The sequence below is a fragment of the Plecotus auritus genome, assembly GCF_963455305.1.
Source record: "Plecotus auritus genome assembly, chromosome: 7".
Taxonomy (NCBI): Eukaryota; Metazoa; Chordata; class Mammalia; order Chiroptera; family Vespertilionidae; genus Plecotus; species Plecotus auritus.
In genome coordinates this window covers 639,929-665,173 of record NC_137774.1, presented here as the reverse complement: position 1 = coordinate 665,173, position 25,245 = coordinate 639,929, and the positions used below count along the sequence as shown (strand labels likewise).

Below are 25,245 nucleotides of genomic sequence, written 5' to 3'. Positions count from 1 at the left end.
AGCCACCGCCTCCCCAGCACCAGTCTGCCAGGACACCAGATGCCAGCAGGGCTGCTCCCCACTCACCCGGTGCCCCTCCCTCTTTCCCTCCCTCCCCCCTCCCCCCTCCCCCCTTCGCGGTCAGCACCAAAGTGTGGCCCAGGCGAGGGCTCCAACGACAAATCAGAGCTCCAGTTCTACACACGTTTCTGTTTATTATGGCAAAGGTGAAAACGCCACCTCCTCCACAACAGCAACCAGTAAAATTTATCCCAAAAATAACTCGGTACAAAACAGGTCTGTTTCAGAATTTAAAAAAAAAAAAAAAAAGGAAAAGAAAAATCTTTACATGAGTTTTAAATCCTATTTCAAAACAGAAGAAACAACTCCATCATTGGCCACAGGCCCCGCCGCCGCCCTTGGGAAGCAGGGCGCGAGGACGTCTAGGCCTAGCTCCATGCACGGACTTGCTGGTGCTCTAACTGGTGTCCATCTGAAACAGGAGAAAGGGAGGTCAGAGGTCCCAGCGCCAAAGAGGGGAAGGCTCCCCACCCTCCCACTCGGCCAGCCCCCGCCACCTGGCCCAGGACTCACCCTGGCGTTGTAAGCGTCCAGCTGGGCGTCCAACTCCTCCGCAGAGATCTGCTGCTTTGAACTCCGGCCGGTGCCCCTGCCTCTGCCCCGGCTGCCTCCGCGGGCGCCTCTCCGAGTGCCGCCGAAGCCCCCAGATCCTCGGTTTCTAGTCATCCCGCCTCTGTTTACACTAGCGAGGAGAAGGGGCAGGTTCACACATGGGGCCTGACGGTGAGCCCGCAGCCAGCCCCCCAGACGCCCAGCCCCCCGGACGCCCCCTCACCTCTGTGCCGGCCTGCGCTGCGTGTCTATCTGTGAGGTGACGAGCTGGATGTTCATGGGGCGGCCTGCGGCAGGAACACAAGAGGGTCACTCCCATCAGAGCCTGAAACCCACGGGGCGCCCCACCCGCTGTCATGCAGGCGCTGCAAAGGGCCCTGGCACCCCCAATGCTCCCACCAAGAGAGCCACCTGGACCCACTGGGAGGGGAAGAAGACAGCGCCAAGGACAGCCTGCCAACGCCTCACTCCTCAGCCTGGCTCAGGCGGGCGTCGCTCACAGGTGGGAAGGTGGGGGCGCCCTGACACCCTCGGCCGCCTGCAGAGCAGCACTACGGCGCTTCTGAGAAGGTGAGGCTTCGGGAAGGAGCTCAAGGAGGGGAGGAACGTAGCTTGTGGGATGGGGCTCACAGAGGTGGGTCCAGATGAAGGGGCAGCAGCGGGTGGCAGAATGGGAGGCCCTCAACCAGGGGGCAAGCATACAGGTGCCAGCCCTCAGCCCCCTGCGTCCCACCCCAACGCACCATCCAAAGGGACGCCGTTGTACTGTTTCATAGCCTTCAGGGCGTCTGCCTTCCGCTCGAAGTGCACGTCGGCTGTTCCCAGGCTGCGGCCAGAGCGGTCGTAGTGCACGGCGGCCTTCTTCAGGGTCCCGAACTCCGCAAACAGTTCCTGGGAGTCAGGAAGAGCACTATCAGCCACGCTTTCCTTCTGGGGGCCCAGGGACAGCCCGGGAGTGTCAGCTACTTTGAGGGCACTTCCCGGGGGGCAGACATACAGGTGGGGGCAGGACAGTGGGAGTGGAGATGTGGGGAAGGACGGGGCAGGCGAGACAGCAACTTCCAGAACAGCTGGGCCTGAGGGCCCCTGCCAGCATGGGGGCCTGACATCTGCACCACACAGCCCCCCAGTGAGGGGCACCCCTGGAGTCGCTGTCTTCTTTGACAAAGGAGCTGACAACACACCCGAGGACAGTGCCAACCATCAGCAAAGGCCGAGATCACAGATCCAGGGACACCATCTGCCATGTGCACCAGCTCCAAGGGCCCACTGATTTGGGAGCCCTGCCCCAGCCCCTCCCCCAGGGCAGGTTCTGGCTCACCTTCCCCTCTCCTCCTACTCAAGCCTGCCGCAAAGTCTCAAGTCAAGCGCTGCCATGGGAACTGCCCTGACCTCAGGCAGGCTGGGAGTTGGAGAGGGAACCCAGAGTGTGGGGCTACTCCGGCCGCAGGCACACAGCGGGAAGAGGAGGTCACCAAAAGCGGTTTCCAGTGGATGCCAGAAACCACCTTAAAAAAAGCGTTGAGACACTGTGAGTGCTCACCGGCCTCGCTCTGTCCTCCCACAGCTGAGCTCGGGGACACCCTGACCCGGCCATCTCTACACCTGACCCCCACGGTGCCATCGCTGAGCCACAGAACGAGTTTAAATCCCTTTTGGGACTCAACCAGTAATAACTGAAAGCAAGAAACAAACGTAGAGGCTTCAACCAAAGGTGGGTCTGAAATGCGGGCCACTAGCGAGACTCGGAGGGTGGCGGGAAGTCAAACACCAGGTAGAGACACAGGGCTCACGGGCAACAGCCGGGGGCACACGCTACCCCGCCTCTGCAGACCTCGGAGACGGACGAATACAGCGAGCAAGAAACCCAGCTCCACCGTAGCACGGGGCCCACTCACGGCGGCCAGGCTGTCCCAGTGCCTGCGGGACCGGGAGGCTCTGGAGCCCGCCCCTCGCTAGGCTGACGGCCTTTCCCGCACAAACGGACCTCCTGGCGGAGGTGCAGCTCTAGCACGACCTCTGCGCCGCACCCGGCAGCCCCGCTTGGGGGACGCTGGCTGCCCTGGGGCGCCTGGAGGGAGGGGGCCCGGGACCACATCCCAAGGCAACACGACCAATTCCGCGCGGGGGACTGCTGACCGCGCGGCGCGGCCCCTCACCTGGATGTCAGCGTCGGACACTCCGAAGTCCAGGTTGGACACCAGCAGTTTGCCCCCCGTCTCCACGCCGGCGCCGCCGCCAAAGCCGCTGTCGAAAAGGTCGTGCTGCCACTTGTCGGGAAGTTGTTTCGGCTGAAAAGGAAAGAAACACGAAAACAGAAACGTGAGTCCCACTGCAGGGCTCTCCCTCCCTCTCTCCCTCCCTCCCTCGCAGCCGCGGCAAGACCTTCCCCGCCGGGGCCCGGAGGACAGTGCGAGGGGCCGCCAGCCCTCCGCCTCCGCCCCCGCCGGCGCCCGGGCCCTGTCCCGCAACTTCTCCGTCCCCTTCAACTAACTTCCCGCCGCCGGGGCGGCCGCGCCCAGCGTCCCCTCGAACCCCCGCCACGAGGCCGGCTGCCCAGCCCAGACAAAGGCGGAGAGGGTCTCCGCCTCCCGGGCCCGGCCGGCGCGCGATCTTCCCGCCCGGCCCGGCGCCCGCGCCCACCGGCCCGACCCCGCCCACCGCCTTCCCCGCCGCGCGCCGCCCCGCCCGCCGCTGCCCCACCGCGGGCCGCTGCACTTACCCGGCTGTAGGGCGCCGGCCGGTTCCTGCCTCCGCCGCCCGCCGCGCCGCGGGCGAGGGCCGCCCGGTTCCGAATGGGCCCGCCGCCCCGGCTCACTCGTGCGGCGGCCTGCGCTCCGCCACCGCGGCCTCCCTGGGAGCCGGCCCGGCCTCGGCCCCGGCCCCCGCCGCGGCCGCCCCGCTGGCTCCGGTTCAGCTTAATGATGTCGTCCAGAGACATGTCCATTTTGTCGGCCATGGCGGGCGCGGAATCGGCCTCGGCTCGAGCCCGCGCGTCAGCACGCCGGTCCGTCACTTCCGGCGCGGCGTCCCCTGCGCGGCCGGCGATTGGTTGCGGGCGCAGCGAGGGGCGGCGCGGCGCGTGCGCGCAGGGGTCGGGGCTGGGCGGGCGGCACTGCGAGGTGCCGGGCTGCGGTCGCGATCGTTTTGGACCTTCCCGCGCGGTGCCGGCGCCGCAACTGTAGGAAGGCGGCGCTGCGCGCGGTTAAATGCTCCGGGGTGGGCGGAGCGGGGCGGGACCTGGCCGGGGGCGGGGCTCCCCGCCCTTTTCTCGGGCGACCCCAGCCCTCGGGCAGTTTCTTGGGTGAACTCCCTGCGGGGAGGGGTGGGTCTCCGGGCTGTTTGCAGCCCCCTGAGGCCCGGTAGGTAGCGAGAGCTCGGTCCCTCCGGCGGCCTCTGCAGGCGTCCGAGTGCGTGCCGAGCTCTGCGGCGCCCGGGTTCCCTCGGCGACCCCGGCCCAGGCGCCCTCGCCGCTCTCGGCGGTGTCTCCGGCGCCTGGATGCGGTAGCCCCGCAGCCTCGGCCGCAGCGGTCTCTTCCTCGCCCGCAGGCCCCGCCGCCATGAAGGTGAAGATTAAGTGCTGGAACGGCGTGGCCACTTGGCTCTGGGTGGCCAACGACGAGAACTGCGGCATCTGCAGGATGGCCTTCAATGGCTGCTGCCCGGACTGTGAGTGCCCCGCGCCCCCCTTCCCCCCGCCTCCGCGTCTCCCCGGAAACACCGGCGCTGAGTGCCTGGGTTCTGGGCTCCCTCCCCTCGAGAAACGTTGGCAGAAGAAAGGTAGGAGGTTTGGGTCCGAACGGGGATCAGGACGCCATCCGTTTTGAGAGGGACCACCCTGGGCTGGGACACGCGTGGGGCAAAGAGAGGGGTTGAAACGTATTTGAAAAGAATGGAACAGGAAGGCATGTTGTAAGGAGACTCTCCCCACCCAGGACGGAGGAGCCGTGAGGAAGGCTCCGCTGTGGTTGGGGGAAGCGTTTTAAAAAGTAATGGGTAGACGGGCCCCTCCCCCCTCGCTTCCCCCGGTTCCGAATGAGCCCGCCGCCCCGGCCCGCCACCGACGAGGTCCTCGGTGTCGCTGCCCATTCCTCGTCCTGCTCACGTCTCTCCAGCCGCTCCCACGTCCAGTTCCCGGTGGGCGAGCGGGACTCCGTGTTTGATCGCCCTGCCCGTTACCTATTTGATCTTTTTGTCTTTTTCTTAGGGGCTTGATTTTGAGCAGCCCTCCTTCCACCTCTCTCTCTCTCTCTCTCTCTCTCTGATCTCCGGTCCCTTTAGGGAGCTGGTGTGTGTGTGTATCTGTGTGTGTGTGTGTGTGATCTTGCTGACCATCAGGTTTCCCTGGATTTCTCCTTTGTGGTTCCCTTGTCCCTGGCCTGTTCTGAAAAGTAGAAAATACTTTGCTGTCTATTTAGGTCAAAAGCAGAGGTTTGTGCAGTGGGTTGAGTTTTCCGTCAGACCCAAGGGAACACAGAGCAGAGGCAAGGGGAGGACTCTGCCAGGGTCCCCTGGGCGCCCAGAGGAGGAGGCGTGGGTGGGGACTGAGGCCTCCCCACTGCCCTGCGGTGACTGGGCCGTTTTTTGTGGGGCTGAGTGCCCAGCAGAGCAACGGGGCTTAGCTTCTTACAGTTAAATGCCAACCGCGGTGGAATGTTAGTGCAAATGCTCTTTCATCCTAGGCTTAATCTCTGCTTTGTTTGTGAGGGAATCTCATCAGCAGGAGCGAAGATCCAATCACACGGGTGGGGCGGAGCCTGAGGTAGCCATTGATTGGCTCTACTGGATCTATTTGTTTTTTTTAATCCATTTAAATTGTTTCCCAAGGATACACAGAGGCCAGGGAGTCTGAGCGCGGAGTTCTTGCAACTTTCTAAGCAACAGATTGTACCTTCTGAAAAGAAAAGACTTCAAAAGTCTTTTTTGTGGCACTGCCCTGGGGTGAGGGGTGTGGGTGGGCAAGCCTGTGTTCAAGATGGCACCAGGGGCCTGCACAGCCCAGCGGGCACCATCCCAGCTGGGCCCGTGGCTGGGTGTCTTCGTGTGGGGCCCCTGCCAGCTGCGGAGAGGGGAGGGTTGAGTCTGGTCTGTGGACCTGCTGGTGGTTGTTGAGGGAGCCAGCTGGGATGTGGGAGGCGCTGGACTAGCTCAGGTGCCTCTGTACAGACCGAGGGCACTGGGTGTCTCTTGTCCAGTGGAAGTCCTTGGGCAAACCCAGAGCACCTGAGGCTGCAGTAAGTCCGCTCCGCGGCCCAGCAGGCTCCGGAGTGAAAGTCCCCGTGAGCCGAGTTCCCTGAAAAGGACTGCCATCCGGACGCTGGCAGGCCCCTGTGAGGCTGCCCTGTCCCGGGCAGGCAGGGCTCAGGGCGGCCTGGCGCCTGTCGGTGGGTTCGCGGGACCCCAGCGGTGGGCTGGCCGCCCCTGCTCTCCCTCCTGTTGGCAAGAACCTGATGTGAGAGGGTGATTCCCAGCGGAGTTTGGCTGAGGCCGGAAAGGCCCTGGGTGTGGGGGTGTCACATGGTGTGGGCTCCTGGCACAGGCAGGAGAGTGAGGTGTATAATTTTGTATTTTCTAAGTGTATAGTTCTCTGGTTGTGTCATAAAAGCCTCAGAAAGCCAGTGACATTTTTGTTAGAGAAAATACAGTTAGAAGGTTGCCTGGCCGGCGTGGCTCAGTGATTGAACCTCGACCTAGGAACCAGGAGGTCTTGATCTGATTCCCCGTCGGGGCACAGGCCCAGGTTGCGGGCTCGATCCCCCGTGGGGGGCGTGCAGGAGGCGGCCTATCGGTGATTCTGTCTCATCACAGATGTCTCTCTCTCTCCCTCTCCCTTCCTCGCTGAAGTGAATAAAAACATGTTATTTTAAAAGACAGAGGACTGGCTCCTACTGCGCTGACACGGTCACGCTGCAGCGCTGGCATCGCGGGTCCGGTGGCCGCGCTGCAGTGTCTGCCGAGAGGCCGAGGCCGGGCTCTTCCTGCCCCTGACGCCCCCCAGCCGCTCTCCCTGGGTGGGGCTCACACGGGGGTGGCGTCCCACAGAATCAGGGGTGACTTCTGCAATTGTCTTCTCCGAGAGGCCCTGGCCACCCTGGGCGCTGACACCTAACGTCCTGGGGTCCCTGCCTCGGTCCCGCCCACGGCTGCGTGCCCCGTGTGACCGCACTGTCCTGCCCCCGCAGGTAAGGTGCCGGGCGACGACTGCCCGCTGGTGTGGGGCCAGTGCTCCCACTGCTTCCACATGCACTGCATCCTCAAGTGGCTGAACGCGCAGCAGGTGCAGCAGCACTGCCCCATGTGCCGCCAGGAGTGGAAGTTCAAGGAGTGAGCGCCCGCCCTGCTGCCGGAGGCTCCGGGGGGACCAAGGACTGGCCCGTTGCTTCCTCAGTCCCCATGCTGACACTGTATCCAATGAGTAAGCTCATTAAACTGCCCGAGCCTTGCTGGAGGGCTCTGCCGGCCTGTCTTCCTGTGCTGACGGGCCTCCTCGGGTGCGTGTGGATATGAAAACTCTCATGAATAAACATCTCCGGGTGCCGCTGAGCCCTGAGTCACTACCCGGGAGCAAAAGAGCGCAGCATCAGCCGGAAGAGCGGGGGCAGGAGTGGGGCTCCGAGGCCCCGGAGGCGCCAAGGCCCTGGGGTCTGTTCCTGCCAATGGGGAAGCGAAGGAGCCGTGGTGCAGAGGCCTGTGGCTCAGCGGCCAGCTCCTCACTGATGAAGCCAAGCTGGTTGGCGGGGCCCTGGCTGGGCAGTTGCAGCCACGGCCACGATCCCTCTGCCAGGGGGTCCCCGAGCAGGTGCTGAGGCTGTTACGAACTGTGGGGGGCAATGCAGGTGCTGGCGGTCTGTCTCCATCCCGTCCCCCCCTCCTCGAGGCTGTGCCTCGGCACAGGGACGTGTCCCACGTCAGGCTTTGTCCTCAGGTGTCAGGGCCTCCGTCACCTGGGGGGCTGCAGCCCGTGGGAGGCTCCTGGGGGCCCCTTTGCTTCCCCACGGCTCCTGGGGGGGCAGCTCCTGGGAGTCAGGTGGCTTCTGGGAGTCAGGTGGCTTCTGGGTGGAGCCTGGGGTTCCCAGGGGCTGTGGGGAGCCTTTGACACGGCTCCTCCCATCGTTCTCGGTGCCCCCTCGGGGTGCTGCCTGGGCCCCTGAGGTAACACCCCTTCTGCCCAGTGGGGTGGTTGCTGTCGGCCTGTTCTCAGACCCCGGGGTGAGGACACAGAGCAGTTCACTCGGGGGGGCCTCCTGGTCACCTGTGTGGCACCCCCTTCCTGCCCAATCAGTGTGCCCACAGGAAAGGAGGCCCTGGGATGGTCGGCTTCACTGACCTCAGCCCAGTGCCCCAGCCCGGAACCCCCCTGCGGGGCCTTTGGATGGCTGCTATCCCAGGACACGTCGAGGGGAGACACCTGTGACCAGGACACCCGGGGAGTGGGCGTGGGAGGAGGGGCTCCTGACAGCCTACTGGCCAATGTTCCTGTCGGGCAAGAGCGGGTGCCCCGCCTGTACCCCTCAGACCCTGGCTTCCTACCTCCCTGCGAGCACGGCCTCTGGCCTGGCCTCGGCACCGCTTCTCGGGCCTCCCTGCCAGTGTGCCTGGATCTGGAGTCACAGGACCTCGGGCAGGGCCAGGGCCACCACCCCCGACAACATGGAGGGCCTGCTGCCCCGGACTCCTGCCTTCCGGGGGAGCTCCCCCCTGTGCCCCCAGGCTTCCCACCCTCGCCGTTGGGACAGGTGCTCTCAGCCCAGAGGGGTTCCGCTGGCCCAGGTCACACAGCGCCCTCTCGGGAGACCCACACGCCCTGCCACTCAGCTCCTCAGCACTTTCCTGGGGTCCAGCGTGGTTCTCTCAGGGCCTTTGGTCCCCTCAGAATGGACCCAGCTGCCCACCAGGCCCTGCACTCACCACAGTCCAGTCACTGCCTCCTCCCGGGAGGAGGGCTCAGGACCCCATCCCTCCCCAGAGGCAGGGGCCACCACCGCCCTGCAGACCTCCCCCGGCCACTCCCCACCTCCCTCAGCGCCCCCCCGCCCCCCGTGTCCTCCAGGGAGCCACCCTGCTGCCCAGCTGCCAGCTGGTCCCCGCTCAGCTGTGGCTCCAGTCAGGGTCAGCGTCCACCTCGTCTCCTAGACGCTGGCACCTAGTAGGTGTACAACACGTGAGCCTCACTGGGCAGTGACCTCTCCTGCCCTCGGCCAACCCCAGGATGTGTGGGCATTTCCAGAGCTGGGCCTGGCGGCTCTGCTGCCCCCCCTCCCTGAGACACCCCCCACCCCCCGCAGCTGCCCCGTTGGTGGAGCCTCCGCTCGGGTGTGAGGGAGGGGGGCGTGGCCTCCAGCCAGTTGCCCTTTAGGGCCCAAGAAACTGTTTCCTGGGCAGTGTGGTCAGTGGCTCTCCCACCTCATGAGCGCTGGCGACTCGGTGACAGGGCCGGGCACCCTCAGATTACTTGGGGGTTCAGCGCTGCCCCACTGGCCCCTATCCTGAGACCCCCCCCCCCCGGAGATCAGGCCATGGGCAGCGGGAGTGGCCTGGGCGCCCCTCCCAGCAGAGGCAGGCAGGGCTGGAAACAGAGGGGACCTCGGTCAGGGCGGGGAGGATGGGGGCGTCAGCCCCCCCAGTGCCTGCAGCCTGCACCCGCATCAGCACTCGCAATGCCTGAGGCCTGACAGGTCCTCTGCGCCGCCCCCGCTCCCTGCGCGGGTATAAGGCGCCCGCCTGCCCCGGCTGCTGCGGCTCCAGCCCCGACGCCCTGCGCACCGTCCCCATGGCCCGGCCCGTGACGCTGGCGGCCGCCACCCTGGCGTGGTGCCTGCTGCTGGCGCCCCCCAGCCTCGCCTGGTACAAACAGGTGGCGGGGCCCGGCTCCTACTCGGTGGGCCGCGCCGCGGGGCTGCTGTCCGGCCTCCGAGGGTCCCCTTACGCGCGGCGCTCCGAGCCCCCGGTGGGCGCGGGACCCAAGGGCCGGGCCGGGGCCTTCCCAGAGCCGCGCTCCAGCCTGCGGAGCCCCGTGAGTGCCTTGAGGGGCGTGGGCCCTGGAGAGGGGGGCGTGGGCCCTGGAGAGGGGGGCGTGGGCCCTGGAGAGGGGGGCGTGGAGAGGCTTAGGCGGGGCAGCGCCTGCGCTAGGGGATGGGGGAGGGGAGGGGGCGCGGGCGGTGGGAGCAGGGCGCCCCCCCAGCCTCCTCCTGCCCGCAGGCCATTTGCATCAAGGACGTCACCCCAAACCTACGGAGCTGCGAACGAGTCCCCGACGGCAGCGCCACCTTCCAGTGCCGGGCGGACGTCTCCCTGTCGCTCCGCGCCGCAGACTGTCGCCGCCCCTGAGCCCGCCCGACCCCGCACGTCCTCGGCCCAGCGCGGGCACCCCCAGAACTCTGTAGATGGCGCCCGGAACCGCCCACCCCCTCTCCGCCGTAGACGGTTAAATGAATAAATGACCAGCCCAGCCTGCTCCCACGTGTGTGTGTGTGTGGGGGGGGGTGGGGGTGCGCGCTGCTGGGGGGCCGGGCCGTGGTCAGTCCCTAAGCCAGACCCGCTCCAGGCCGCACTGCCGCGTCCAGGCCTCAGTCCAGGGGCTCTGAACCACCCGCCAGGGGCAGCCCCAGCCTCACTGCGCCTTGGGGCCCCCCACTGCTCACGTCATACCTTAGCCCCGCCCCCGCCCTTGGGAGACCCCTCAGCAGCTCCATGTCCCCCATAGTGCTGGGTGTCTCCAGGCAAAGCTCCCTTCCAAGGGGCAGCCTCTGGGGTCACTGTCTTGGATCCCGATACCTCTGTAGTGCGCAGGGCAATGAATCAGTGCAGGGCCCGCGGGAGGGGCGGCCAACCCTGGGGGACAGCAGGCTGCAGGAAACCCCGCTAAGGGCAGGGCAGGCGCAGGCGCGGGAGGGATCCGGCAGGTTGATTCCGGCCCCGCCCCCGCCCCCGCCCGAGTTCCCTTCAGAGCGTGAGCTGGGGCCTCAGGTGAGAGTGGGCCCGAGTCCTGGTTCAGAGGCCGGACGTGCCTCAGGGGTGTCCCACCCCCGGAACAACTGGCCCGCTGGGCCTCAGGGAGGTGCGGGTGGGACTCAGGTTCCCACTGCACTTGGTAGTCTCCAGGGCAGACCTTCCCCGCCCACCAGGCTCTGCACCTCGCTGGGCCCAGGCTGGCCTGTGGCTACTTAAGCGTCCAGGAGCCCTGGCCACTCCCCCGGCTCCCTGCTCAGGGGGTCCCTGTAGCCCAAAGGCCTGAGTGTGGGGAGATCTGGCGTCACGGAGCTCTTGAAGTTGGGGTACCCAGATGGGGTGGAGATGCAGGGAGGGCCCCCAGGGTTCTGAGGTAGAGCCTGGCGGGTGGGTCAGCTGGTTGGCGCGAAGCTCCCCACACCAAAAGGTTGCTGGTTGACCCCTGGTTGGGGCGGGGAGGGGAGGCATGGATTTATGTTTCTCATATCAATGTTTTTCTCTCCTCCTGCTTTAAAAATCAATAAAAACATACCCTCAGGTTAGGACTTTAAAATGACAGAATAAAATAGGACAGGACAGGCCCACCTCCTGCTAGCCGGAGGGCCTGCCGGCTTTGGCTCCCGGGGCCACGACAGGCGCACCCCCACCGAAGCTGAAGGGGTGCGTTCTGGAGGGACAGAGGCAGCGGCTGAGGAAGCGCCCTCACACTCCTCTGTGGACAGAAACCGGCGGACCCACTGCTCGCCCTGCCACGAGGTGACCCGGTCGGCACCTGCAGCCACGCTGCTCCCGTGGGCCGGCATGTGGGCGGGAGGCCCTGAAGTTCTGGGCCCCAATCCTTCCTGCACGTGGTCCCGTGGAGCTTTGGGACTTGGCCGCTCAGTCCTGGTGACCGACTCTGGGCCCGAGGGAACCTGCTGGCTCTCCACTTCCCTCCTGCTCATCACTGCCTGCTCTGCGGGGGCCTGGATCTGGGGGGCCCTCGCTGCCGGGCTGCCTGCTGCTGCCCTGTGGGGGGGTGGTGGGAGCAGGGCCGACGGCTGACACAGAGCACCTCCCGCCAGGTTTATTGGTTGCACATCAGCCAGGTATGCACAGAGTGGAGAAGAGTCTGGGGGAGCAGGAGGCGGCCGGGGAGCAGACGCGGGTCCAGGAGCCGCTCAGGACACCAGGGACAGCGCAGGGCGGAGGCGCCGTGCAGAAGGTGGCCGGGCCTGCACCGAGGACGGGTGCGGCCCCTCGGGTCCCTGTCCCGGAAGTGGACTCTCACCGAGCTGGGCGCCAGGAAGCACAGCTGGGCTGCAGCCTCCTGGGGTGGGATGGGGGCCCAGCAGTGCAGCCAGGCGGAGGGAAGCTGGGCCTCCCCAGGCTCGCCAGGCGTGGCCCCGGGGGGAGGTGCCCTCCACGCCTCCCGCCCACTGGGCCCTCCACGGTGCTGGCCCCCCCTGTGCAGCCTAACGGGAGGGTGCAGGGCCTGCTGTAAGGGGCGCCGTTCAGGGAGGGGGGAGGCAGGAACGTCCGCACCGGCCCTTCCAGGGCCGCCTGGTCTGGGGGCTGCAGCGGTGAGAACCACGTGAGCCCGCTGGGAGGCAGGAAGCAGGGCAGGGAGGGCCGCGCCAGGCTCCTGGGGACGTCCCCCCTCAGAAGGCGTCGTGGCTCCCTCTCTCGGGCGGCTCCTCCTGCTGCTTCATGGCCTCCAGGAAGGCCAGCTCCTTGGCCTCCTTCTTCTGGTTCCGAGCCTCATACTCCAGCCTGGGGCAGAGGGGGGCGTGAGTGTGTGCGAGCCAGGCTCCGGGCTCCGCTGCCCCACCAGCCCTGGGGCCTCACCTGTTCTTGATGATGCGCTGGACAATGAGGTCCGTGGTGAGGTCGCTCCCGCTGTCGATCTGACAGAAGATGCCCCTTTTCTTGGGCTCCTGAAGGGTGGGGACCAGGGGGGATGAGGGCCTCCTCTGGACCCCAGGAGGCTGCCCGTGGCCCCGGTGTGGCGGGGACACTTGCTCCTGTGAGGCCCTGGCCCGCATGCCCACCTGGTACGGATCGGAGCCGTCCTTGTCAGGCATAATTTCCGTCTTCCCGTGACACACCAGGTCCACCTGCAGAGGGAGCCGGGGTCAGGGAGCCCTCCCAGGACCATCCACAGGGACCCCTGCCCCCAGGGCGGCAGCCAGAGCCACTGCCCACTGCCCGGCTCCTGCCCCAGCCCAGCCCAGCCCAGCCCTCCTCGGACCCCGCCACTGGGAGCTGACCTTGAAGTGGTCCAGGAGCTCTGCGGTGACCGCGTAGGGGGCCCCGATCACCACCTCCGACACGTACTGTGGGGACGGGCACAGCCGTTAGCAAGGACCCCCCAGGCTGAAGGGTGGTGGGGATGGCCCTACACGCTGGCCCAGGCGGCCAGTGGGGACACAGGGACACAGCACGGTGGGCCGGCTGTCCGGGGTCCCTGCCGGGCCACGTCCCCGCTGTCAGGCCCGCCCTGCCGGCCCGCGCTCACCCGGCACGCCAGCACGCTCAGCGTCCGCTCGTGCAGGTTCATGATGGGGTAGTTCTTGCCCTTGTAGTGGTTGACCTCCTAAGGCCAGAGGGGGGGGGGGGGCGGTCAGCAGGCCCCCTGCCAGCGACCCCTGGTGGGGCACCCCCTGGCATGGGGAAGGCCTAGCAGACAACCCTGCCCCGAGGGGCCCCAGCTCGGCTCTTCTCTGCTCCGTCAGCAGCCAGGGCCTCGCTCCCCGTGGGCTACCGAGCCCACCTCAAGGGTCCCCAAGACCGGCTCCCCTGGGCTGTGACCTGGTCAAAGTGCAGGCCGGCGATGACGTAGGGCCTCTCGGCCAGGCCGTGCACCTTCGCCAGGAAGTCCACGTGCCCGATGTCTGCGCCCGGGTTCAGGAACAAGTAGCAAGGCAGGGCAGCCGTCCTCCCGCCCCCCTCAGTGCCCGAGCCACCCCCCAGGGCCGCCCCCCTCAGTGCCCTAGCCACCCCCCAGGGCCGCGAGATCAGCGAGGCCTCCCCGGGGCAGGTGCGTGCACGCAGAGCCCCTCCCCCGTCCCAGAGGATACGGAACAGGTCGAAGGCGCCCGCCACGTAGATGACCGTCTCCCCCGGCTGGGGCTCCTTCCCAGAGGCAAACTGGATGATCTTCCGGGACGTCTGCAGAAACTGGGACACCCCGGTCCAGGGGTTCCGCCCCCCTGGGCACTACAACCCGAGAGGAGTCCCTGGTCAGCCACAGCGGCCTCGCAGACGCGCCCCTCGCCTGCCCCCTCTACTGAGCCCGGGGTGGCCGCACACGCCTGCCCGCCTGCTTGGGAGGCACGGGTGTGGGATGGAGGCAGCAGGTGTGGGGGCTCCAGGTCAGAACTAAACCCCAGCCCAGCCTGCCAGCTGCTCACAGGCTCCGGTGCTGTTTCCCGGCAGGTGTCTCAGGCAGGGGCACGGCGGGCTGGCCACAGTGCCTGGTACACATCTGGGCTAGGCTGGGCAGGGGCCCTGTGGCTGGTGGGACGGTGGCTCCGCCCCGTGGCCACAGAGGGCATTGCAGCCGCCACCACCTAGGTCTACCAGGGAGGCCATGGACACAGCACTCCTGCGACCCCGCACCCTGAGGCCCCCGCTGGTCACCTGGGAGGAACCGTCTGAGAAAAGCATCTCCCTGGCAGGTGTCAGGTGAGGGGGCTAGAGAGGGAGAGAGGGCCAGGCCGCCTGGTTAGAGGCCGCCTGTCCTGGGCCGTCCTTGCTCCTCCAGGCAGTGCTGGTCAGCACCTGGTCAGCGCCGGGAGGCAGGGAGCGGGGCGGGGGGGGGGGGGGGGGGGGGCGGGGGGGGCGTGGCTCCGGCTGCACTCACCTTGCCGAAGCTGTCTGCGTACTCCCGGTACTCCGAGGACATCTCCTGCAAGAAAGGGAGAGGGTTGGGCCTCCCCCTCCACAAGTGGTCACGCCCAGGACACTGACGGCGGCTGCACCTCCCCCCGCCCCCCCCCCCCCGCAGCCACGTGCTTGGAGAGGGGACCTCGGAGGTTCCGCGCCCCCCCACCCCCACCCCCACCCCCGCCTCACCTGGCTGCTGTGATGGGCCTTGGTCATCAGCAGCATGCGGCCCACGAGGTCTGTGGTGGACACGCCCTGGGTGCGCTTGCACTCTCTGGGGACAGAGGCGACAACAGAGGTGGGGGCGGAGCTCTCGGGTCACCCGCCTCCTGGGGGCGCTACGCACAGACAGCGTTTCCTTGAGGCTCTGGGCATGAGAGAAAACTGGGCCCCTCTGCGGTGCAGCACCCCATCCGGTCACAACCGGGAGGAACACAGGCCGTAGCCCGCACATCCCTCCCCCCCAAAGGGGGCCGTGGTCGGCTCACCTGTACCTCCCAGCCTGCTTCACTTCCTCGTAGGTGTCCCGGCCATCTACAGTTAGGGTAATGTCATCTAAGAGGTGACAGGCACATGGAACAAGGACTGTTAACCCAAAGCCACCGAGACCTTCAGGGCTCACAGCCCCCGTCACAGGCCTGCCCTGTGGCCCGGGCTCATTTCCGGGGAAGGACCCAGAGGGCTCTCGAATCCTGCCCACAGCTTAAGGAGGCCCAGCACTTCCTGTGACCCCAGCCTGCGCCCGGCCTGCCTGCCCACTCACTGCCATGGACACAGAAGTCGCAGCTGTACTTGTCCAGCGTCTCCAGCGTGGTGACGTAGGGGGCCGCCGGCACCACCTCGTCCACCCACTTGATGGCCCGCACCATCTTGTACCTCTCCTCCTGCGTGAACACTGGGGGCCCCTTGTGCTTGGAGATCTCCTCTAGGGCCAGAGAAGAGAGGAGGGCGGGACGGTGACCACGGAGGCCACCATCCACACCCGAGTGGCCACCACCGTCCTCCTTGGGCCACCACCACTCAGGGCCTGTCACCGATAACTACATGGCCCCGCCCCCACCAGAACCCCAGGGGATGGTGGGGGCCCCCTGACGAGTGGGCAACCCCAGGCGGGCATGGGGTGGAGGTGGGCGCAGCCCCACCTACCATCGGTGTGCACGCCCACAATGAGGTAGTCCCCCATGGCCCGTGCCTGGCGCAGCTGGTTCGAGTGGCCGTAATGGACCATGTCATAGCTGTGGAGAGGGCAGGCAGGCAGTCAGTCCCGGGTGGCCCGTGGGCGGTGACGGGCACAGGCTGGCTCCTCTGAGAAGCCGCCCCTGGGAACTGCTCCCAGGGTCCGGCGGAGTCTGGGCGTTGGGAGGGGAGGGGTGCTCAGCTCTGCACAGCCGGGTCCCGGGGTCCAGGGCCAGACTCAGCAAGGGCCACGGCCGGCAGGTCCTGAGGACTTGAGAGCACACTGAACAGCTCCTGCCCCCACCCTGGGCCTGCGTGGCCCCCCGGGGCCCCTCCCCAATTCACAGCACCGTGGGGGGTCCCTTTAAGCTGTGGACCCAGAGGTGAGCCAAACTCTCCACCACCCTGACAGGTGGCCAGTCTCCGGGGCCAACAGGAAACGAAGTCTAACCAATGAACAAGGGCCACTGCTGGCTCTGGAAACCCGGCGAGCTCCCAGGAACTCGGGGAGGCCCACCACCACCTCCCTGGCACCTGGTTCCAGAGCTTTTCGCCTCAAATCCGGGCCTGGTTAAGAGTGAACTCGGCTGAAGGCCACAGACAGCAGCCGCTGTGGGGCCGGGTCCCACCTGCTCCCTGTGTATGTGGGGGCAGGGGGGGGGGCACACTGCCTAGGGGCGCCCTCAAGCTGGTTCCAGCCTCCCAGGGCCTCCTGAGCAGGCGAGCTGTCCCTGCTTCCACTCAGCGCCACCTGTCACCTCCCGTCTCACCACACCGGCCTGGGGGTCACAAGGCTCTGGCCCTGGGGTAAGGGAAGAGGGCAGTCCAAATCCAGGGCACTGGGGCCGCGACCCCTGTGCCCACTGGACCGGCCGGGCCAGGCCGGGGGTGCACGGAGTGCAGGAGACCCTGGGTCCCGGCTGTGACCTGCTGGGGCAAGCACCTGGCCTGTCCAGGGCCAAGGTCAGAGTCCACAGACACGCAGTCACACTCCCTCGCCCCAAGGTGATTCAGGTGCAAAGGCTCCACCGACAAGGGTGTGTTTTCCCCTCTGCTTCCATCAGCAAAGGTTGGAGGAAGCTTCGTGGGTGACGAGTTACCAACTGAGCCCCAAACATCACCCAGCTCTGCTGTGTGGCTCGCCAGAGGACCCACGGGCTGCGCGGGGGTCCTGGGGTCCCACTGTTCCCACGCTGACGCTGCCCAGACACCCGGGAGAACCTCTCTGGTCCTGTGCTGGGCACGTCGGGGAGCCTGACACAGACCCCAGGGAAGGCGGCCCTGAACCGATTAAAGCCGCCAAATCGGAAGCACGGGACTTGCGCCACGGCGGTCCCCACGCTGGGCCGGCGGCCCGGATCGGTGCGCAGCTACTGCCAATCGCGGGGAAGGAGCACCCTCGGGAAGGGCGCTTCTCTGGGAGCCGCGTCCCCGGGCTGGGCCAGCGCCCCGCCTGCGTCCTGGACCCGCTCGCCGGCTGCCGTGCGGGGGCGGCCCGGGTCCCAGGCGTCCTCCATCCGGGAGCCCGCAGCCCGAGTCCGCCGCCTGCCGCCCTCCCCCGCCATAGAAGGCCGACCGAGGCCCCGGGCGAAAGCGGCTCAAGACGCGCCTCGGGCGACAGCGCAGCGGCCGCAGCGGCCCCCGCGGCCCCGCCCGCCAACGCCTGCCGCCGCGCTCACCAGCCGTCACACCACACCCGCACGGCGGGCCTACTCCCCGGTCCCGGCTGCTCGGCGCCGCCCGCCAACCCGTGCCCGTTTCGGATCATGTCACCACGGCAGCGGCGCGGCACGGACGGATCCCAAACTCCGAGCGGCCGCCGCCGCCCTGCCCTGCGCACGCGCCGTCACACGGGACTCACCCGCCACGGGCGACCAATGGACAGCGCTGCCCCGCCTCTGGGCCCCGCCCCCGCCCCGCCCCACCTGTCTCACGCGGCCAGTGGCGAGCGCGAGCGGCCTTCGATTAACCGAGCCCTGCCCCTCCGCTCGCGGCCAATAGTTTGCGCTGCCCGAACCTGGCCACGCCTACCCCCTCTGCCTGCGGCCAATGGCGTGCGCGCGCCGTCCCTCGGCTCGCACCTGGCGGAGGGCGCGGGGCAGAACCACCTGGAGTACCTCCCGCCCCGCCAGGGAGCCCAGCGGGGCCCCGGCTCCCCACAGCAACACAAGGGCAGTCACGCAGTGATGCTGGGAAGACAGTGCAGAGAGATTTATTAGCAACGAAAAGGTCTGCTGAGAGCTAAGGTTCAAAACCAGCCCTCGGCTGCATACCAATACAGAAAAAGGTTTACTATAAAGTTAACATTTTTAGTAAGAAGTAGAAATAGGGTTGAGGCCCCTGAGACTGGCCTGAAGGAGGAGGCAAGGCAGCGAGTTGCTTCCCCTTGGCTGGCCAGGTGTGATGTAACCCGAGTTCTGTTCTCACAGGAAGGCGTGGCTGCCACCTCTAGGTCAGACTGGATGGGCCACTTGTCAGCACCCAGGCCCACCAGTGTGTGGGGGGGGACGGCAGGCGGGACAAGCACAGCAGTGCAAGGGGGCTCCCCACCAAGACAAATGGCTAAGCGTGTCACCGTGACAATGTCACCCACCCCCCGAGCATTCTCACTGGACCTGCGGGGCACTCCCGGCCTTCTGGGTGCCACCAGCCGGGGATCCGAGTCCCAGCCGTCTGCAAAGTGCCAGTTGCTGTTCTCCGTCGAGCACCAGGTTATGTCACTCTCCTCCTCTTTGTGCCTTTGGCGCAGCCCCTGCCAAACCAGCCACCTGGGATGGGGGCCGAGCTAAGTGGTGCGCCCTGGTCTCCCGGCGAGGGCTCCTCTCGACTTCGGCGCAGTGCCTTCCGACTGTGGCTGCCCTCTTCACCAGCCCGCAGGGGAGTTGCCAGGGAGAATATGGGGTCCTGCCACCTGCCAAAAGGGGAAAGCTGGGTCAGGGGTGACCAGAAGCCGCCCAGTCACAACCTGCCCCAGGACAGGAACGCTGACTGAGGTGACCCTGCTCCCCGCCCTGTGTCTTAGCTGTGGCGGGCTTGGCGTGGAGGTGGCCCCACTTCCTGAGCTACAGGAGGGGGAAGCTCCCAGCCCAGCTCCACCTCGGCAGTACGTGTCCTCGGCGGCGCTCTGAGGCAGGCACGCGCAGGCGGAGGCAGTAGTCCCAGCAGGGATGAGTCACTAGCAGCTCTGGGCCCCACCGCTCACTCGTAAGGCCAGGGGGGCAGGGGGGACCAGACCCTCTCCCCCTTCCCAGACTGTGAGGCTTGATAGGTGGGAAGGCCAGCTGACTAGGGAGGTGTGGCCTACGGGCTCCCGGGTGAGGTCATGTGTCTGAGATGTAGAACCACATATTATAAACTTAAGATACAGATAAGCACTGATAAGGAAAATGAGCTAAGTTAATGTAAAAAAAAAAAGTACAGTACACGATAGGCCCACATTACAGAACACCACAAACATAACATACAAGAATTGCCAGGCCCAGAAGGTGAAGGGATCCTTAATTCTTGAACCCTTTGATTAAAAGAAGTTACTGATTTCCCCTATAAGACCCTGAAAATTCACAGAGAAAGAAAGTGTAAACTTTTTACTCAACACATACACCATGTCTAAATTATCACAAGTTCTGTAATAAGGAACAGTTTCTTTACGCTTCCCCAAGTCTGCCAGCTCCCCACAGTGCACCGAGTCTGTGTGACTAGGATTGCCGAGAGCATGTCCCTTCCGGGGCCTCCCCTCCAGGCTGCCTGAGGTCAAGGGGGGACGTCCAGACACACACGGTCGACTCCCTCTCCCCGCAGGAGTCCCAGCGGCCAGGAACCTGGCTAGCCCTGCAGAGGCCACGGCACCGCAGTCACGCCTCAGATACTGTTTGCAACACCTCAGGGCTTTCTCTACGCTTAGCTCGAGAGCAGACAGACACATCCCATCCACGCAGGGGCAGGAAGGGGGGCATGCGCCTGCACCCCCTCACCTGCTGTAGGGGGGAATCTCCAGGCCCAGCTCGTCCATAAGGAGCTGCATGACGTCATCACACTTCCCGTGGAGCTTCAGGGCGGCCCAGTCATCCTTCGGGGTCCACTGGGGACAGGGGAAGGCAAGTGAGGTCAGCAGCTCAGTCCTTCCAATGCCCCACGGCCTGGGTCCTACTCGGCCAGCCCCCCAAGGTGCAAGAGTGCAGGACGGGGACGCCCCAGGGATGAAGGAGGTGCCTCTGAGCAGCAAGTTACCTGCAAGTTCACAATGTAGAGCTTGGGCCGCCGGCTGGGGGGCTTGGTCATGCACCAGAGGCGTGGATACTTCTTTAGAACCTGTGGGGACGGACGGATGGACAGACAGACAGACCACACACACACCAGGGAACAAGGCTATAGGGAGCTGGGGCTCCAGGCCGCGCTGGCCAGCTGCCAGCAGGCCCACGCCCTGCCCATCCGCAGTGCCGTCCGTACCTTCAGGCTGGAGCCTAAACACAGGATCGTGTCTGCTTTGCTGGCAGCCTGGGTGGCTGCCTCCCAGTTCAGAGGCTGCCCCAGGGTCCCCCTCTCCCCAAAGTGCACAATGGTGTCACGGAGCGGCGCCCCACACTTGTGGCAGGCCCGGCCGGTCTGGTGCCGGTGCAGGGCGGTGCGCTCCGTCACGTCGAACACCCGCACGTACTCCCTGTTGGGAGTGCAGGCCGTGCAGACCTGAGGGAGGGAGGGCACGGTGAGTGGGGGCGCTGCCCCCCCAAACCCCCGGAACCTCCCCTGGCCCGAGGGACTGCTCACTTCGATGTACATGTTCCCGTGCAGCTCCGAGATGGCGGCGCGCGGCAGCCCGCTCCGCAGGTGGAGCCCGTCGCAGTTCTGAGACACCACGTGCTGCACCTGAGGGGACAGGGCGGCGCTCGGCAGGAGGGCTGGGGCAGCAGCAGGCAGGCGGCGGGGCAGCCGTCCTGCGCCGGGCGGGCCCAGAGCCCCCAAACCAGGGCCAGCTCCAACCTGCACGGAGCCTCTAAGGCAAAACCTGAGAAGCAGCTGGTCCCAGCAGGACTCAGGAGGCGCACCCCCAACAGCTCTGAGGTACTTGGAGCAGCCTGGAGGTCAGTGTCTGCACCGCCCGCCCCCGTCCCTTGGAGAGGAAGCCGGGAGGATTAGAGAGAGGCTTAAGCCAGGAGGCCACACCACTTGGCGGGCTCCTCAAGGCACCCACTGGCTGACGGGCAAGGCGGCGCCCAGGACCCACGCTGTGGGCCGGCAAGTCCACAGCTGGCCGCGTGGGGTTCTTACCAGCTTCTGCTCGTGTAAGCGGGCGATGCTCATGTGGGTGAGGGTCGGCTCCGCCTCACTCAGGTCGGCGGCACTGCGGGCGAAAGGGAAGCGGACGTCAGGCCCCCGCCGCCCCTGCCCCGCTCGGGGAAGGCCGTGCGGGCCGCTTACCTCACGCGCCGCCCTTTCTGAAGCAGCGTCCACACTCCGTTCGGGCCCCGGTAGTCTGGGATGGAGGCTGCCTGCACGTTCAGGAGGAAGACAGGCGCCGTGAGCAGGCACCACTGCAGGCACCGACGGCCCCCGAGAGCAGGAAGCAACTGTCTCTCCCGTCATGTCCCAGGCCGGCCCTGCGCTGGCCTCTCCTCCTCCCACGGGGGACCCTAGTCTGCCCGCCGGAGCCCAGGTGCAGGGAACCCCTGCAGTCCTTCCCTCTGCCTGGGCCCCGCTCCCACCTGGCCCTCCAGCCTGGCTCTGCAGCCACACGGAGGGGGTAGCCGGTCAGGCCCACCTGTGCCCCGGGTTCTAGCCAGTGCAGAAGAAAGGTGAACCGCTAAGTGGGACCCCTCCTCTGTCCCATCCTGATGAGATAAGTACTTTCTGGCCTACCTCCACGAAGACTGCCCACCTCTCCAGGTGAGATCAACACCTATTGAATGTCCCACGTCCCCAGGCCAGGGAAATGGAGCCACGGGAGGGACAGAGAGAGCAGGCGCCAGGATCCAGGAGGTCATTGCGCCCCTCAGGCTCAATGACCTCCCTTCTGGGGAGCCCTGTCTCCTTCCTGCTCAAGTTCAATCGGCAGCTCTGACTCACGTGGAAAAGTGGAACGCTCACCAACAGTGCCGCTCAGAGCACATGGATGAGCCGCACGTGGCTTTGAGCAGTCACTTACGGCTCCTTAAGAAGGGACATGACTGCTTCGGAATAACCTCCTGCACACGGGAGGGCGGAGGGAGGCGGCCAGCCCGCCTGTGCACCACCGGCTGTTGGTAAGTTGGCGCGGTCAACGCAGCAGACACCTTCCTTCTAAGGGGCCCCTGCACTCATCCCTGTTGGAAGTGTCCACTCGCCTCTTCGCCCCTAAAACCTCACCCATCCGTCAGGGCTGAGGCCCGGTGCCACCTCCTGCAACAAGCCAGGGTGCGTCCGGACTTCTGGGGACCTAACACGACCGGCTTCACCTGACAGGCATTTGCTTCTGCGCCTTATGATGTCGTGTATGGGTTTTCTCCTGGGTGGAAAGCCTTGGTGTCCTCTCTGCTGGGCCTCCACATAGGTCACACGCAACACCCCCCCACCCCCATCCATTAGGCCAGTGGTCGGCAAACCGCGGCTCGCGAGCCACAGGCGGCTCTTTGGCCCCTGGAGTGTGGCTCTTCCACAAAATACCACGGCCTGGGCCAGTCTATGTTGAAGAAGTGGCGTTAGAAGAAGTTTACGTTTAAAAAATTTGGCTCTCCAAAGAAATGTCCATCGTTGTCCTGTTGATATGTGGCTCTGTTGACTAATGAGTTTGCCGACCACTGGATTAGGGGAACAATGTGACACCCACCCCATCAAAGCTAGTCACGAATATCCCCCAGCCCAGGGCAGCTTCCCCATAAAAGTTCTCAAAACCCAGCGCCTCTCTCGGCCTCACCTGGTGCACCCTGATTCGCACTGCCTTGCTTCCCACTCACCTCCCTGAACACTCAGAAAAACAGCGACTGGGGAGGCAGGACACAGGTGTGGCCTTAGCACTGCCCACAGGCCCTTGGGACAGTACAACTTTAAATGCGGAGGTGCCCGCAGGTACTAAAGCTGTTATGTCCGCTTTTATGCTCCTTCCTTGTCTCTAACGGGGCATCGCACAGACTTCAAGCCTGTAAACATGTTCATCTACGAGTGAAGTTTCAAATGGAGTCATTTCGAGCTTCTCTAAGACAAGAAAGGACCTCAGAGCCGCTTTTAAAGAGAATTTTTAGCGAATTGGCAGTGTTACTCAACTTAGAATACTGTACTCAGTCCATGGGTCAGACACCCAAAAGGGGGCGCCCCGGACCGCCCGTCCCAGCCGCGCGAGCTTCTCCGGGGCCCGGGGGCCGACCAGGTGCGCGGCGTCCACCTCGCGCGCCTACCGTGCTGATCCCCGCGCCCGTGTAGACGACCAGGTGCTTGGCGCTCCGCACGGCGCCGGCCAGCTCCCGGACCTTCCTCCGCAGCTCCTCGGGGTCGTCGCACACCTGCCGGGACCCCAGGCAGGTCGTCAGCCCGCCCCGCCCGCCCCGCCCGCCCGCCGCCCCATCCCCCGAGGAGCCCGGCCAGGCGGCGGCGGCGGACGGGGCGCCGCGGGACTCGCCTCCTCCTGCCGCCGCTTCAGGCCTTCGCGCCGCCGGCTCCGGCCCTGCAGCTCGGTCACCAGGTCCTCGCTCTCGGCCAGCAGCCGGCCCTCCTCCGCGCTGCGCTCGGCCGCTGCCTTCCTCAGGATACGCGACACCTGCGGGGCGCGGGGCGGGCGGTGAGGGCGCGAGGCGCGGGGCGGGCGGTGAGGACGCGGGGCGGACGGGCGGTGCGTACCTGGCGGAGGCGCTCCCGTTGCTGCTCCTCCCGCAGCCGCCGCACCCGCTCCGCTGCTTTGCGCTCCGAGCGGCTCGGACCCCCGGCTGCCATCGCTCTGGGGAGACGCGCGCTTCCGCTTCCGCCTCCCGGCAGGCCCTGCGCCGACGCATGCGCGCGAGACCCGCCCTTCCGACCCCGCCCCCCGCACGCAGCCCCAAGGAAGCACCTGCCAATCTTTTTAAAAGGTGTTTATTGATCATATACAAAATAAAGAAAACCTTATATATCACAAACATACACTATGTACAGCAATAAATACCTGGGCCCGGCCCGCGCCGCCCCCCTGGACAATAACTTAGCAATAAATACTGCACGGGGCGGGGTGCGGGCAGGCCGCCCCCGAGGCCCCCACCTGCACCTCCACCTCCCGCGCCGGGCAGACGCCAGGCACCTCCACCTCCCGGCTGCAGGCCTCCGCAGGGCGGGCAGGTGTGATCGAGGACCCACCCTTTCGGCGCTGGGAGAGCGGGACCCACCGGGCAGCCCTTGTCCTGTTGCCCTAAGATCCAGGAGGAGGCTCTGCACCCGCTCCCGTTTGGTTAAAGGCTTCCGGGACTCGCAGAGCGAGGGGGTGGGAAGGGAGGGGCTGGGGCCTAGGCTGCTGGCAGGGCTGCTCCTCAGCTCACTGGGGACACCCGCGTACCAAGGCTGCTGCTCCAGGGCGGGTGCCACTGTGTGCCACCGCCGGACAGGGACAGCACATGCCCAGGACACAGGCCAGGCCCTCTGTCCCACGGGCACACCCATCTCCCCATCTGTTCCCAAACCAGACAGCCAACAGGAAGGCAAAAACGCGCCAAAAAGAATTATTCAGTGGCTTCTGAGGGGAAAAAATCGTTAATGTGTTGGTTCCTTTCACTAAACCACAGCCTAAAAAAGTAACTTACAAGATCCCAGGGCGGAAATGGTGCTGGAGGTTGTGGTTCAGGCTTCCCAGCTGTGGATGGGAGCTCTGACCAACAAGCCACCTCGGAGCTGGAGGCCGCCGAGACCAGATGGGCTTGACCACCTGTCCTGGAGCTACAGCAGGCTGAGCCGTGGGCTGGGCACGGACCATGGAGGCTGCTGCCGCGGCCCCATCTGGAACCAGCACACCTCGGAGCTGCCACACACGGAGCAGCCGTGTCTTCCCACCCGTACAAAGGGCAGTGCCAGCTGGAGCAGCAGCCAGGCCTGGGCGGGAGCCGACCGCGCCCACAGGTTCTGCTCTGAAATCTGAGGGTCCATGTGGGGTGAGGGAGGGGTCGGGGGAGGGCAGGGTGGGAGGGGAGGAGCACAGCATGGTTTACTTAGTGGACACGTTCGGGATTCTTGGCTCTGGCCGAAGCCCTCGATTCACTGTGTCAGAAAAGCGGAGAGGAAGAGGGAACACAACACTCACAGTGGGAAAAACTAACCAACGAGGATCAGAGACACACCGGTCACCTGTGGACACAGAACCTACTGTGAAGAAAAGAGGTGAAGGGGAGAGAGAGTGGAGGGGCCCCCGCAGGGCTGGCTTGACGAGAACTGGATGCTCCCCCAGACCCAGGGGCAGCTGCTTCAAACCCCAAAACCCTGCCAGGGACACGGCCTCACCAACTCCAGAAGCTTCTGCAAACCAATCCCATGACCTGCAATTCCTGCTCAGCACCACCCACTCTCAGCCCCTCCTCTCACCTTCCTCACCCACCTCCGCCCTCCGCCCTCCAGTCCACAGCCCGGCAGATGTGCGCAGAGACAGACACCGGCTCCGGGCCAGGACAGAAGTGGGAGCTGTCCTTCGACATGGATGCTGTCCCTCCCACCCCGGGACGG

At 65.9% G+C, this 25,245-nt stretch overlaps 5 protein-coding genes across 11 annotated transcripts; 2 read left to right on the top strand and 3 right to left on the bottom strand.

The window, feature by feature from the left end:
- Positions 1-169: 169 nt before the first annotated feature.
- On the bottom strand, positions 170-3,774 carry ALYREF (Aly/REF export factor). Its single transcript, XM_080681264.1, has 6 exons — positions 3,335-3,774; positions 2,772-2,903; positions 1,356-1,503; positions 836-899; positions 574-742; positions 170-472 (listed from the first exon to the last, which is right to left on the bottom strand). Exons 1-6 carry the CDS (start codon positions 3,569-3,571, stop codon positions 458-460), a joined length of 765 nt encoding a protein of 254 aa, XP_080537390.1. The 5' UTR covers positions 3,572-3,774; the 3' UTR covers positions 170-457.
- ANAPC11 (anaphase promoting complex subunit 11) lies at positions 3,694-7,178 on the top strand. Of its 2 annotated transcripts, none has more exons than XM_080681281.1 (3): positions 3,694-3,793; positions 4,162-4,281; positions 6,795-7,178. In XM_080681281.1, the coding sequence occupies exons 2-3, from the start codon at positions 4,173-4,175 to the stop codon at positions 6,938-6,940; spliced, it is 255 nt and encodes an 84-aa protein (XP_080537407.1). In that variant the 5' UTR covers positions 3,694-3,793; positions 4,162-4,172; the 3' UTR covers positions 6,941-7,178. The 2 variants fall into 2 exon arrangements, with proteins under 2 accessions (XP_080537407.1, XP_080537408.1); XM_080681282.1 differs by lacking the exon at positions 3,694-3,793 and adding an exon at positions 3,867-3,974 and having other exon boundaries at positions 6,795-7,154.
- Positions 7,179-9,243: 2,065 nt separating this feature from the next.
- On the top strand, positions 9,244-10,055 carry NPB (neuropeptide B). Its single transcript, XM_080681265.1, has 2 exons — positions 9,244-9,625; positions 9,811-10,055. Exons 1-2 carry the CDS (start codon positions 9,383-9,385, stop codon positions 9,937-9,939), a joined length of 372 nt encoding a protein of 123 aa, XP_080537391.1. The 5' UTR covers positions 9,244-9,382; the 3' UTR covers positions 9,940-10,055.
- Positions 10,056-11,102: 1,047 nt separating this feature from the next.
- PCYT2 (phosphate cytidylyltransferase 2, ethanolamine) lies at positions 11,103-17,466 on the bottom strand. 4 transcript variants are annotated; one of them, XM_080681229.1, is made up of 14 exons: positions 17,283-17,466; positions 15,574-15,662; positions 15,191-15,352; positions 14,916-14,982; positions 14,617-14,701; positions 14,405-14,449; positions 14,182-14,235; positions 13,620-13,758; positions 13,351-13,433; positions 13,058-13,135; positions 12,810-12,875; positions 12,591-12,656; positions 12,388-12,476; positions 11,601-12,312 (listed from the first exon to the last, which is right to left on the bottom strand). In XM_080681229.1, exons 1-14 carry the CDS (start codon positions 17,369-17,371, stop codon positions 12,201-12,203), a joined length of 1,224 nt encoding a protein of 407 aa, XP_080537355.1. In that variant the 5' UTR covers positions 17,372-17,466; the 3' UTR covers positions 11,601-12,200. The 4 variants fall into 4 exon arrangements, with proteins under 4 accessions (XP_080537357.1, XP_080537358.1, XP_080537355.1 ...); XM_080681230.1 differs by having other exon boundaries at positions 11,603-12,312; positions 14,916-14,961; XM_080681231.1 differs by lacking the exon at positions 14,182-14,235 and having other exon boundaries at positions 11,103-12,312.
- A 324-nt stretch (positions 17,467-17,790) lies between these two features.
- SIRT7 (sirtuin 7) lies at positions 17,791-23,609 on the bottom strand. Of its 3 annotated transcripts, XR_013961249.1 has the most exons (11): positions 23,407-23,609; positions 23,189-23,326; positions 22,968-23,072; positions 21,019-21,089; positions 20,869-20,941; positions 20,368-20,466; positions 20,050-20,286; positions 19,831-19,911; positions 19,575-19,681; positions 19,068-19,153; positions 17,791-18,514 (listed from the first exon to the last, which is right to left on the bottom strand). XR_013961249.1 is itself a non-coding variant. In XM_080681228.1 (10 exons), the coding sequence occupies exons 1-10, from the start codon at positions 23,497-23,499 to the stop codon at positions 18,316-18,318; spliced, it is 1,203 nt and encodes a 400-aa protein (XP_080537354.1). In that variant the 5' UTR covers positions 23,500-23,609; the 3' UTR covers positions 17,791-18,315. The 3 variants fall into 3 exon arrangements, 2 of the variants coding, with proteins under 2 accessions (XP_080537354.1, XP_080537353.1); XM_080681228.1 differs by lacking the exon at positions 19,068-19,153; XM_080681227.1 differs by lacking the exon at positions 19,068-19,153 and having other exon boundaries at positions 20,050-20,466.
- Between the last annotated feature and the right edge of the window lie 1,636 nt (positions 23,610-25,245).